At 38.3% G+C, this 12,393-nt stretch overlaps 1 protein-coding gene across 1 annotated transcript in view; it reads right to left on the reverse strand.

Annotated features, from left to right (window-relative positions):
* ABCA12 (ATP binding cassette subfamily A member 12) overlaps nt 1-12,393 on the reverse strand; it is a 200,977-nt gene that overhangs the window by 34,922 nt on the left and 153,662 nt on the right. Inside the window, exons 32-37 of the mRNA XM_055573389.1 lie at nt 11,458-11,694; nt 10,910-11,057; nt 6,748-7,000; nt 6,069-6,155; nt 5,150-5,246; nt 1,282-1,409 (exon numbers count right to left, since the gene is read on the reverse strand). Of these exons, the coding sequence (XP_055429364.1) occupies nt 1,282-1,409; nt 5,150-5,246; nt 6,069-6,155; nt 6,748-7,000; nt 10,910-11,057; nt 11,458-11,694 (950 nt within the window). The remainder of the gene's footprint in view (nt 1-1,281; nt 1,410-5,149; nt 5,247-6,068; nt 6,156-6,747; nt 7,001-10,909; nt 11,058-11,457; nt 11,695-12,393) is intronic.

The raw sequence follows: 12,393 nt of genomic DNA on the forward strand, positions 1-12,393 counted from the left end.
TAGAAATTCATGGACTCTTAAAAATAAAAAGTGGATTTAAAAAATTCAAATAGAAATTTTAAGGAAAGGTTAGTTTAAATATTGACCAAATTAAGAATGGGTTAAATAAATAAATAAGAATGAATTAAATACTAAATAATATTTTAGTAGTTATACTAAAATAATTTTCTTGTGACTATTACCCTAAATGTGATGCTGCAGAGCTATATTTTTGAAGTGCAAAGAATACTACAGGATATTCTTCACATTTTTTTTTAAAGTAGGTTTTAGAATGGTTTGTTTATAATAAACCTCATTTTGTTGAAAATATTTAATGTATATTCAAGTGTACTTGCCACCCTTCTCTCCTAGCTTTATTAAGATATAATTGACAGATTAAAAGTGTATATATTTAAGGCATACAATGTTTTGATATATGTATATGTTGTTAAATAATCCCCACAATCAAGCTAATTAGCATATCCATTATCTCACATAGTTACCATTTTCTTGTATATGTTGAGAATTCTTCAGGTCTACCCATTTAACAAACTTCATGTAATAATCTGTATTCTTAACTAGAATTGCTGTACTTAGACATCCAGAATGTATTCACCTTGCTTTACTGAAACTTTGTACCCTTTGACCAGAATTTTCCCACCTCACCCTTCCCCCAGACCCTAATAACCCCTGTTCTACTCTTCTGTTTCTATGCATTTGACTATTTTGGATTCCCTATAAAAGTGAAATCATGCAGTATTTGTCTCTATTATTTCACTTAGTATAGTGTCTTCCAGGTCCATCCACGTTGTTGCAAATGTAAGCCTCTCACACTTGCATCTATGGCAAATGTTCAGGTGGCTTAGGAACGAGCCTGCGAACTTGCTCTACAAGAACACATTTTATTCACATGCAGGTATCATACTCCAAGTTTTGAGATATTCAAATTGGAACTAAGGACAACTGTCACCAAAAGTCATGCCTTAAAACTCTCCATGTTTGCACAATCCAGTCAACTTGTTTTTTGCTTTGAGAAAAAAATATATACAAATTTAACAATACATTTTTGAATCCCAAAACGATGCTTTACAATGTGCTCAAATAAATCTTAATTTAGTTATTAAATTAATTTACTTAAATTTTAATATATAAAGATGCTTAGATAAAACAGAATTTACCCACATAAATAATCAATAGATATATTTGCATTTTATTGTCACAAATTCAAGACAGTTAACTTAAAATTAGAAAACAAGATATTCTAAATTAAATTTTTTATAAACAGTTTTTTTTTTTTTTTACCTTTTTTGTGTAAACTCATTAGCAGTTGATATAAGATAATTTTCCAAGTGGTGCCCAGTGAGGTTATAAATTACTTGGGAAGAATAAGTTCTTCTATGAGGTGGTGAATAGTTAAATTTAGGACATTCCTGAAAAATAAGGTTAAAAAAGTTTATTTGGGACAATGCTGTACAAATTAAATAGACAATGTCAAGAAGCTTCAGTTTCATGATTTGTCTATATATGCAACTGGTAGAGTATGATAAGGGTGTCTTCTGCCTCTAAAGATCTGTGAAAAAGAAGTCATCTTGCCTTTGCCAAGAAATAACACAAAGTTATTATTTATATAGAGCACATACTTTGTTTAAGACTCACTTAAAGCCAAAAAAGAACACAAGTTAACCAATATTAGAGATTTCTTTCACTGTACTGACAAGCTTGATATGTCTAGAGAACAACATTAAATTTATGATGACTCAAAATTCTCTCAGTTATTCACAGGGAAGAAAAAAGTATCTGCCCCAAATTGAAAAGATAATATTAACAGAGATAAGTTCTCAGGAATGGACAACAGTGGATGAAAGAAGAAAAAAGAAAAGTCGCTCAGTCATGTCCGACTCTTTGCGACCCCATGGACTGTAGCCTACCAGGCTCCTCCCTCCATGGGATTCTTCAGGCAAGAATACTGGAGTGGGTTGCCATTTCCTTCTCCAGGGAATCTCCCAACCTGGGGATTGAACCCGGGTCTTCCGCATTGTAGGCAGATGCTTTACTGTCTGAGCTACCAAGGGAAGTCAAGTATATATTATATTAGTTTTAAGGTTTAACCTAAACCTAGGTTTCAGATTTCAATTTTACCCATATCTAAATCTAATTTATATATATGTCTTGTATACATGTTGCTTATTCATATATAAGTTGCAAACATAGTACAGAGAGTTCCTGTATGCCTGTCACCCAGTTTTCCCCATTGTTAGCATCTCATGTTACCATCAAAATTCAGTGCCTGGGTCCATTACTGTTAACCAACCTCAGAGCTTAGTTTAAACCCCTTATTTATAAGTTTTTAGCTCTCTGCACTTCCTGACTTCTTACTTTCCATTGGAGTGTATCATGCTTCGCTGCCATAAACTTTAGTTTGGGAAAAACCTAGCACTTTTCCAGTTTTTCCTCCCATCTTCCACATAGTGTCTCAGAGCTGAGACTAGTACCACATGTGTGGATCAAGAGCTTGCTCTAAAAAAAGAATGCTGAATTTTACCTTGCATCAAGTTATAAAATTTGAAGATCACATTCTATAATGCCTCTGGTTTCATAAAAAGAGATATGTATGAATGTAATTTTAGCTTTAATTTTTTATTGAATTATACATACAGAAAAGCATATATATGGATACTGTATGATAAATTTTGACAAACTGAAAACACCCTTGAACCAGCAACTGGATCAGAAAACAAAACAATGCTAGGACCCTAGGAGCCCCCCTCATCATGTTTCCTTTCAACCCTACCACTCCCCAAGTAACCAGCATAGAAGAGTTTTGTCTGTTTTTATATTTTATACAAATGTAATTGTATCATATATACTTTCTCACATCTGGACTTTTTTTCACTCATCATTTGTTTGTGAGAATATGATGTGTGTAGTTGTAGATCAAATAGAGGAAAACAATAGAATGGGAAAGACTAGAGACCTCTTCAAGAAAATCAGAGAAACCAAGGGAACGTTTCATCCAAAGATGGGCACAATAAAGGACGGAAATGATATGGACTTAAAAGAAGCAGAAGATACTAAAAAGAGGTGACAAAAACATACAGAAGAACTGTACAAAAAGGGTCATGGCATCTAGTACCATCATTTCATGGCAAATAGATGCGGAAAAATTGGAAACAGTGACAGACTGTTTTCTTGGGCTCCAAAATCACTGCAGATGGCTACTACAGCCATGAAATTAAAAGATGCTTGCTCCTTGGAAGAAAAGCTATGACAAACATAGACAGTATATTCGAAAGCAGAGACATCGCTTTGCTGATGAAGGTCCTTATAGTCAAAAGCTATGGTTTTTCCAATAGTCATGTACAGATGTGAGAGATGGACCATAAAGAAGGCTGAGCACCGAAGAACTGATGCTTTCAAATCGTGGTGATGGAGAAGACTCTTGAGAGTTCCTTGGACTGCAAGGAGATCAAACCAGTCAGTCCTAAAAGAAATCAGTCCTGAATATTCATTGGAAGGGCTGATGCTGAAGCTGTAGCTCCAATACTTTGGTGACCTGATCTGAAGAGCTGACTCACTGGAAAAGACCCTGGTGCTGAGAAAGATTGAGGGCAGGAGGAGAAGGGGATGACAGAGGAAGAGATGGTTGGATGGCATCACTGACTCAATGGACATGAGTTTGGGTAAACTCCGGCAGTTGGTTATGGACAGGGAGGCATCCATGGGGTTGCAAAGAGTCAGACACAACTGAACGACTGAACTGAACTGAAGTGATTCTACTGTTGCTGGGAATTTAGGAGGCTATTACAAATATTATTACTATGAGTATCCCAGTATATGTCTCTCGGTGAACTAGCACTTCTGATGTGTATATAATAGGAATGGAATTGGTGAGTCCATAGGGTATGTATATCATCAGCATTAGTAGATACTATCAATGCTTTTAGAAGTTGTTTACATAAATTTGGATTCCCATCAGCAGACTATTAAGTTGAAAAAATTTTAATCTACTTTTTTTAAAAATTAAAATCTATCCAGATTCTATTTTTAAACACTAAGTTAGTAGACTTTTACTATGAACTAAAGAAAACACACAAAGAATTAGTTAGGTTAGATGAGAGATTAGAAAACACTTTGAGAACTGGTTAAGAATAATACTTATAATGCAAGGATTTCAAAAGATGCTTGCTGGATTCTAGTTTTTATTGTTAGTAACTGTCTTACATGAGACCACAAAAAATGGTTGCATTTACTGAAAACACCTTTATTCTAAAATAGTGTACCAAGACAGTATAAGATGTAATCATATGGCACTTTGAAGAAAATATTGCTAGATTCCTCCCCATGGGGAAGTGTTGATAGCATAGTGACTCTCAGAAACTAACAGTGACCTCCTTTCTTCAGCAATCTTTAATTTCTTAAAAGTTTACTGAATTGATAGACCTAGGGCTTCCCTGGTGGCTCAGTCAGTAAAGAATCCGCCTGCAATGCAGGAGACCTGGGTTCTATCCCTGGGTTGGGAAGGTGCCCTGGAAGAGGGGATGGCAGCCCATTCCAGTATTCCTGCCTGGAGAATGCCCATGGACAGAGGAGGCTGGCAGGCTGCAGTTGATGGGGTTGCAAAGAGTCAGACATGACTGAGCAACTAAGCAGAGAAAACAAAAGTGTGTTTCTATAGAATACAGACAGGGTGTTGGTTGGAAAATCTTTAATGTTTCTTTCAGGACATGAATTATTCTCGCATCCTGGAGGTGTTGCTTGGAGGCATACCGAGTTCTGTTCTGGACTTAAACACTACTAACTTCCCAGCTGACCACTATGATAGCAATCTCACTGTGCTTTCAAATATTACGTTATGGAGGCATTTTGTTGTGTGAAACACAGAGCTTTCTAGTTACAACTTAACTGAGCCCCCAAACTCACTTTTAGTCAGTTTCCACAAAGACTGTCATAGAATTACCTACTCCAGGAAGTTTGTCCTAAGATGGATTTAAAACAGTGACCTGAAGTTCAGTGTTTCTGAGCTGTCCAGATCCACACCACTGAGCTACTAGCTTCTATAAAATGAAACTATATCCACTCTTTGGTAACCTAGAAAGATCTTTAAAGCTTTGATATTTATTCCCTTTTTTTTTTTTTTTTTTTACTTCACTGAAAGCGAATTCCATCTTACCTGGGTGTTTTCTGAGCAGGAGCAAACGCCAAAATTAGTGATAGGTTCTTCTCCACTGCTGTTCCATTTTCCCAGACTGTTTTTGTTTAAACACCTCCTGCAAGTAAGAATGATATTAAAGTGAGGTGTGTGTATATTCTCATGTTTATGTATAAGCGGGTATTTGATATTGAATTCAGGTATAGTTCTCAGTTCAATTTACTGATTTTTCACAACTTAAAAATACATTGCACTACCATTTCCAAGTGATCTGACATCTGATGGGGGAATGAGGGACAGCATTTAACGATTAAGCAGTGCTGAGACCAAAGCTCATTGCCTCAATGTGGCAGGATGGAACTTCTTGATCCCTTTATTTTCTTTGTTCTTTTCATCCTCTCCTCTGAAGAGAAAGGGATTTTTAGAAAAATAATGCACTAATGTCAAGTTTGCACGTGTCATGTACTATCTTGGAAGTTTGAATTTTTGTTGCTGTTCAGTTACTACGTCATTTTGAATAAGCAACACTATATAGTGCAAAAGTCTGGGGACTGGAGTCAGAAGACATGGGTCTTGGCTTTAGCTATACGACCTACTCTCTAGATTTCTTTTGACAAGTATCCTAGTTCACATGAGCCTCAGTTTCTTCATCTTAAAAATGAGATTAACAATTCACAGGGTGGTTGTGATTGTTTAATGAAAATATGTATACAAACAAACTTTACAAGTTATAAAGCACCTCTTACTATTTCAGTATAGCATCACCATGGAATGAACTAAAGGCGATTAAGTCTTAAAAGATAGACTTCAATCAGAGGGCTGACCTCCTCAGTCAAACAACGCACACTCACCCATCCACACTCTGCCACATACATGAACACACATGCATGCATGTGCACACACACTGGAATGCTGGAAAAAAAAAAAAAGAACTACTTACGGATCACTGATATTCAAACACATGTTGTCAATGCCAGGGAAGTTCCACATTGCTGAGACCAGGTCTTTTGTGCTTGGGTGATAATTTCTATAACATTAAAGGACAGAAACAAATTCATGTTTCCTTCACTAGAGTTCCATATTAAACTCATGCACATGAATAATTCGAAGAAATGACATATGCTGCGTACAGAACTATTTTCTTAAAAATCTAAGAGAGATGTAGACTCAGAAAGAAGGTCACACAAAAAATAAGCACATGTCTCTATTTGGCTGTCTTATTATTTTCCTGTCACATGCATTTAGTGATCACCTATTGCATATATAACATTATATTATACACAATTCTGATACTGCTATTCTGTATTTAATAAAAAGTTATTTGCCATGTATTACAACAGATTGAGAAGCCATACCTAATCTGGTTTTCCTGATTAAATATTCATTAAAAATAAAAATCTACCTTAACTTTATTTTTAGACAAATACAAAAACTCTTACAGTTGTTTGCTAGTGAGGGAAGTGTCATGTGATAAATAAAACTGTATATTCCTTTGGCAGGATCAGGAATTGTGGCTCCTGAGTTCTTTATTCTTCAGCATTTTATGACATTCATTCAGCCACAATGCACCTCTGGAGGCATTGGGAAAATGTTGTTTCAGTTAAAGGGAAGACACTTACGCATAGAATGTTGTCTGTTCCGAGGTACCATAAAGAGATGGGGTGATTTGGAGCTCTGGATAACTGTTGCTGGAACTTCTCAGCGTGCCGAGGCCCATGGCAGTTGTTACAAAGACAATGGGGAGAATAACCTGTGCTATGAAGCCCTTCCAGTTCCGGCGGGTGTGATGGAACCTCTTAATGAGAATAGCCATAATCTTCTTCAATAACAGTTCAAAACCAACCGATCTCTCTCCTCTGGTCAGGATTTTGTCTGATTTTAAAAAAAAGAGGGAGATTTAACCTGGTTATGGGAAATCTTGATAAATCAAGAAATAAAGTAACTTCAAAGACTATGGATCCTGCTTATTTAACTTATATGTAGAGTACATCATGAGAAACGCTGGGCTAGAAGAAGCACACGCTGGAATCAAGATTGCTGGGAAAAATATCAATAACCTCAGATATGCAGATGACACCACCCTTACGGCAGAAAGTGAAGAGGAACTCAAAAGCCTCTTGATGAAAGTGAAAGTGGAGAGTGAAAAAGTGGGCTTAAAGCTCAACATTCAGAAAACGAAGATCATGGCATCTGGTCCCATCACTTCATGGGAAATAGATGGGGAAACAGTGGAAACAGTGTCACACTTTATTTTGGGGGGCTCTGAAATCACTGCAGATGGTGATTGCAGCCATGAAATTAAAAGACGCTTACTCCTTGGAAGGAAAGTTATGACCAATCTAGATAGCATATTCAAAAGCAGAGACATTACTTTGCCAACAAAGGTCTGTCTAGTCAAGGCTATGGTTTTTCCTGTGGTCATGTATGGGTGAGAGTTGGACTGTGAAGAAAGTTGAGCGCCGAAGAATTGATGCTTTTGAACTGTGGTGTTGGAGAAGACTCTTGAGAGTCCCTTGGACTGCAAGAAGATCCAACCAGTCCATCCTAAAGGAGACCAGTCCTGGGTGTTCATTGGAAGGACTGATGCTGAAGCTGAAACTCCAATACTTTGGCCACCTCACATGAAAACTTGACTCATTGGAAAAGACTCTGATGCTGGGAGGGATTAGGGGCAGGAGGAGAAGGGGATGACAGAGGATGAGATGGCTGGATGGCATCACCAACTCGATGCACATGAGTTTGGGTGAACTCCGGGAGTTGGTGATGGACAGGGAGGCCTGGCGTGCTGTGATTCGTGGAGTCGCACAGAGTTGGACACGACTGAGCGACTGAACTGATGCACTGAACTAAAGACTATGGATGAATGGTGTAATGTGACCCAGTAGGAAAAGCTGATATCGTAGAGATTTGGCTTTGAGGTTCAGCTCTTCACTGATTGGGCTTCCCTGGTGGCTCAGACAGCAAAGAATCTGCTTGCAATGCAGAAGACCTGGGTTCAATCCCTGGGTCATGAAGATTCCCTGGAGAAGGGAATGGCAATTCACTCCAGTATTCTTGCCTGGAGAATTCCATGAATAGAGAAGCCTGGTGGGCTACAGTCCATGGGGTCACAAAGAGTTGGACACGACTGAGTAACTAACACTTTCACTTTATTCATTGATCAGCTATGGGCCTGAGTCTCTCCATCTTAAGAAGCACATGTAAAAGTTCTTTGAAAATTATAAATTACTATACACAAAATATTCTTTGTCATATACATAGTAATTTTAATGTCAAAGTGAAACATCTAGAATTTTATAAGTGAATATTGTCCCCAATCTCCTGAAGTCTCAGTGCAGAATCAATATGTATTACTGACTACTAATATTCAAGAGGTAGCTTCTATCAGGAGATTGGACTCAAAAAAAATTAAACAAGAGAGCAAAACATCAGTCTAGTATAACTCATCCCTGTTGTTGGTAACTTGGTAACGGTAAGTCTAATTGGCTCTCATTATGGGGCCCAATCGGAGAAACCGATGGCACCCCACTCCAGTACTCTTGCCTGGAAAATCCCATGGATAGAGGAGCCTGGTGGGCTGCAGTCCATGGGGTCGCTAAGAGTCAAACATGACTGAGCAACTTCACTTTCACTTTTCACTTTCATGCATTGGAGAAGGAAATGGCAACCTACTCCCGTGTTCTTGCCTGGAGAATCCCAGGGATGGGGGAGCCTGGTGGGCTGCCATCTATGGGGTCACACAGAGCCGGAAATGAATGAAGCAACTTAGCAGCAGCAGCAGGAGAAGCATGGGGCCCAGTGAAGTCACCATAAATGTAGGAAAAGGAAAATGCTCTCCTCCAAAGTACAATTCTAGTTCAAGTACTTATTTGTTGCATTCTTTTTAGAAATCTGGACTGACTATATAGCGTTTTAAAAACTCCATTTTTACCACTTCAATCACAGAAAAGATCTCATTGGAAAAAATGAGATCCTCCCTCCTCCCCAACAAGCCTACCCCACTCCCATGTCTTCTGAGAGTGAGAGCCACACAGTGGTGGAGGTCACAAACTGTGGCTTGGGTTTCTCAGGTGGCTCAGTGGTAAACAATATACCTGTCAATGCAGGAGTTGGGAGAGACACAGGTTCAGTCCTTGGGTTGGGAATATCCCCTGGAGAAGGAAATGGCAATCTACTCCAATATTCTTGACTAGAGAATCCCACGGATAGAGGAGTCTGGCAGGCTATAGTCCATGGGGTTGCAAGAGTAGGGACACAACTTAGTGACTGAGAATGCATGTCTCAGTAGTGCTCATACAACAAGTAATTTCAGCAGCCCCCTCTAAAAATAGTTTCAAATATGACATTTCTTCTGAAGGTCTGCCACCAAGCATTCCTTTACATGTGATAAAATGACAGTATTTGTCAACTCTGTGGATATTTTTAATCCTCCATCACAAATTATTCGGCACAAAAATCATGATCTTCATTTAGCTGATAAGAAAAAATACAACACTGCTTAATTTAAAATGAATTCCAATTAAATTGAGTGAACAAGTTTAAATGAGAACTCATATCTCTGCAAAGGGGAATTGCAGAAGGAGCTAAATATTGTAAGTTAATTAGTATGCTTTTCTGTTTCTTGAGAAATTACATGTCGATGACTTACAGGTGTATCAAATGGAGCAAATATGTGCTTTCTAAATGATAATGTCAAGGAGGGGAACATTCTGACTGAAGAATAGTTTCAAATTATGAGACAAATGCAGAGGCAAATGCATAACATTTGCTTCCTGAAGCAGCTGACCCCACTGTAAGTCCTCAATTCCATAGTCTCAGCAATGATGTTTCCAAAAGGTGACATCTGAGCAATCTAGCAGAAGACAAATGAGACTCCCAAGTTCCTGAGTTATACAAACACCAGAGATTATATTTTCTGAATTTTAGAGTCAAGCAAATGTTTAATCATAAGTTCTATTCCTAGAGATTTTTCCCAATTTAAGCAAACTCTTGAAATGACTACTCCATAATTTATACATGGTTTTACTATATGCTTCCTTAAGTAAATAGTATTTCCAAAGGCATAAACTAACTGTCAGAGTATAAGACAGGATAAAAGCTATTTTAAAAAGAGCCCAATTCCTCAAAGCTGTGACAAGTAACAGCATATTCCAAACATATCTTGTGTGAAGACTTGGAGGTGGGGGGGAACCTATTATTATAGATTCTTCACTGTTAAGTCCGACTTCATGAATTCAGTGCTTGCTCAGATGCTTCAGTCATTTAAACTCTTTGCAACCCATGGACTGTAGCTTGCCAGGCTCCTCTGTCCATGGGATTCTCCAGGCAAGAATACTGGAGTGGGTTGCCATGCCCTCCTCCAGGAGATCTTCCCGACACAGGGATCGAAACTCCATCTCATATGTCTCCTGCATTGGCAGGTGGGTTCTTTACCACTATTGCCACCTGGGAAGCCCTGTTGGACACCATCAATTATATGAAGTATTGAACTTATTGGACACAACTAGTTGGAATAAGTCATATCCTGAAAATGATTCCTCATAGCTAGACAGGATACACATCACTACCCTAACAAGGAAGTTCATGTTCTTCAAAATATTTTTGCAATAGGGAATTCAATTTGGTTTGAAAAATATTTTGTATATAAAAATGAAGGTTATATTTCTTTAGTCTTTTTAAATTTAGAAAGTATAAAGTTGAATTAAAAAATCTGTCCTGTGATTTTCTCATTTATGCTGTTCATTGGAATTAAGCAAAATGTGTACATTAGATTTATTTTACCATCTCTGTCTGTGAAATTGCTGCTGCTCACAGATAAATCATCAGGGGTTGAGATGCCATTGGTACTGGAACTTCCGATTTTCTTTGTTGTTAAGTGCTCAAGACTCCTATTATTTTTTTGTGACTCTTTAGTCAAGTTCAGAAAGACCTAGAAAGAGAAGCAGGAACACTTCATTAGCATAAAACATGCATGTGTTTTCTAGCTTTTAAGCTCAATTTTTATTTTAAATTTTGGTCACATTTATTGAGACTTTAAAGGAACATATTCATAATAAAAGATATGTTTTCTCTAAGTGAAGCAACATGCTTGTTCTCAGAAGTCAGTCTTACATAAGAATGGTACTGAGATAATTTTAAGATTTTCTGATTTGGTAAAATGTTTGTTTATAATTTTTATATAATCAAAACTGTCTTTATTTTTGTTTCCCTTTACTTCTTAAAACATTCATTACAAATTTTTTTTTCTTTTTAAAAAGAACTGTTCATATTTATTCTAGGGGAACAGCAAGTTAATCAGCCTCAAGCAAAAAGGAAATGTCCAGGTGTACCTCTTCCACGGTGGTATCTGAAATGCCATAGCACCCAATGTTGAGGTCACCCAGGCCACTGTCCAGGGCTCTCAGGAGTGAAAGATAGGCCCCCGAGACTTTGGTGCTAAATGGAGGAAGCACATAGACAAGCTCTCCCCCGATGTCCTCCTTGAGGTAGGCGTCAGGGAGATGTGACTGGATCATTGCCGTCACAGCTGCGGTGTCACACACTGTACTTGCATTTAGATTTGGACTCTAGAGACGAGAAGAGAAGTTAAACACTCCCTTGTCTTCACACTGTAGGGCCCAAGGGCCCCAGTCAAAGGGTGGCGAGTTCTTTTAGGCCAGTACAGACCTGTGCCAGGGAGTATATCACTTCTCTCTTGCTCCCTGTCCCACTGGGGGTCCCTACGGTTGTCTGTCAGTCACTATCCTAGGGCTTGTCTCCCACCTCACCCTGTCCCTTCTCCAGACTCCTTGCTCACCTCCTCCCTCTCTCTCTCACCCCAGAAACAACAAACGTTCGGTTATTCAATGCTTCAGGCTCAGGCGCGCTCCCTCCTTAGGGTCTTTGCAATTGTTCCTTTGCCCCAGATAGTGACAGGGCTCACTCTCTTCTTGGCCTTAACTCCTGGGTCATCTGTCACCTTCTCAGAGACGCTGTCTACTTAAAATGGCACTTCCTAGTGTTCCCTATGCCCTTTCCTCTGCTTTGTTCTACCCATAGCAGTTATCACTTGCTAATATTCTAAATTATATACTTATCAATTTTACCATGCGAATTCCCCACACTCCCATCAGAACATAAACTCCATAAGAGCAGAGATCTTAGCATCATCAGTTCACTGCTGTCTCCCCACTGCCTAAGACAATGTCTTGGGCACACATTAAGATATCATATATAACTAATAAATACAATTTTAATTGAATTAAGGAATGTGACAATGAACTACT

Source organism: Bubalus kerabau, chromosome 3 (genome assembly GCF_029407905.1).
Source record: "Bubalus kerabau isolate K-KA32 ecotype Philippines breed swamp buffalo chromosome 3, PCC_UOA_SB_1v2, whole genome shotgun sequence".
Classification (NCBI taxonomy): domain Eukaryota; kingdom Metazoa; phylum Chordata; class Mammalia; order Artiodactyla; family Bovidae; genus Bubalus; species Bubalus kerabau.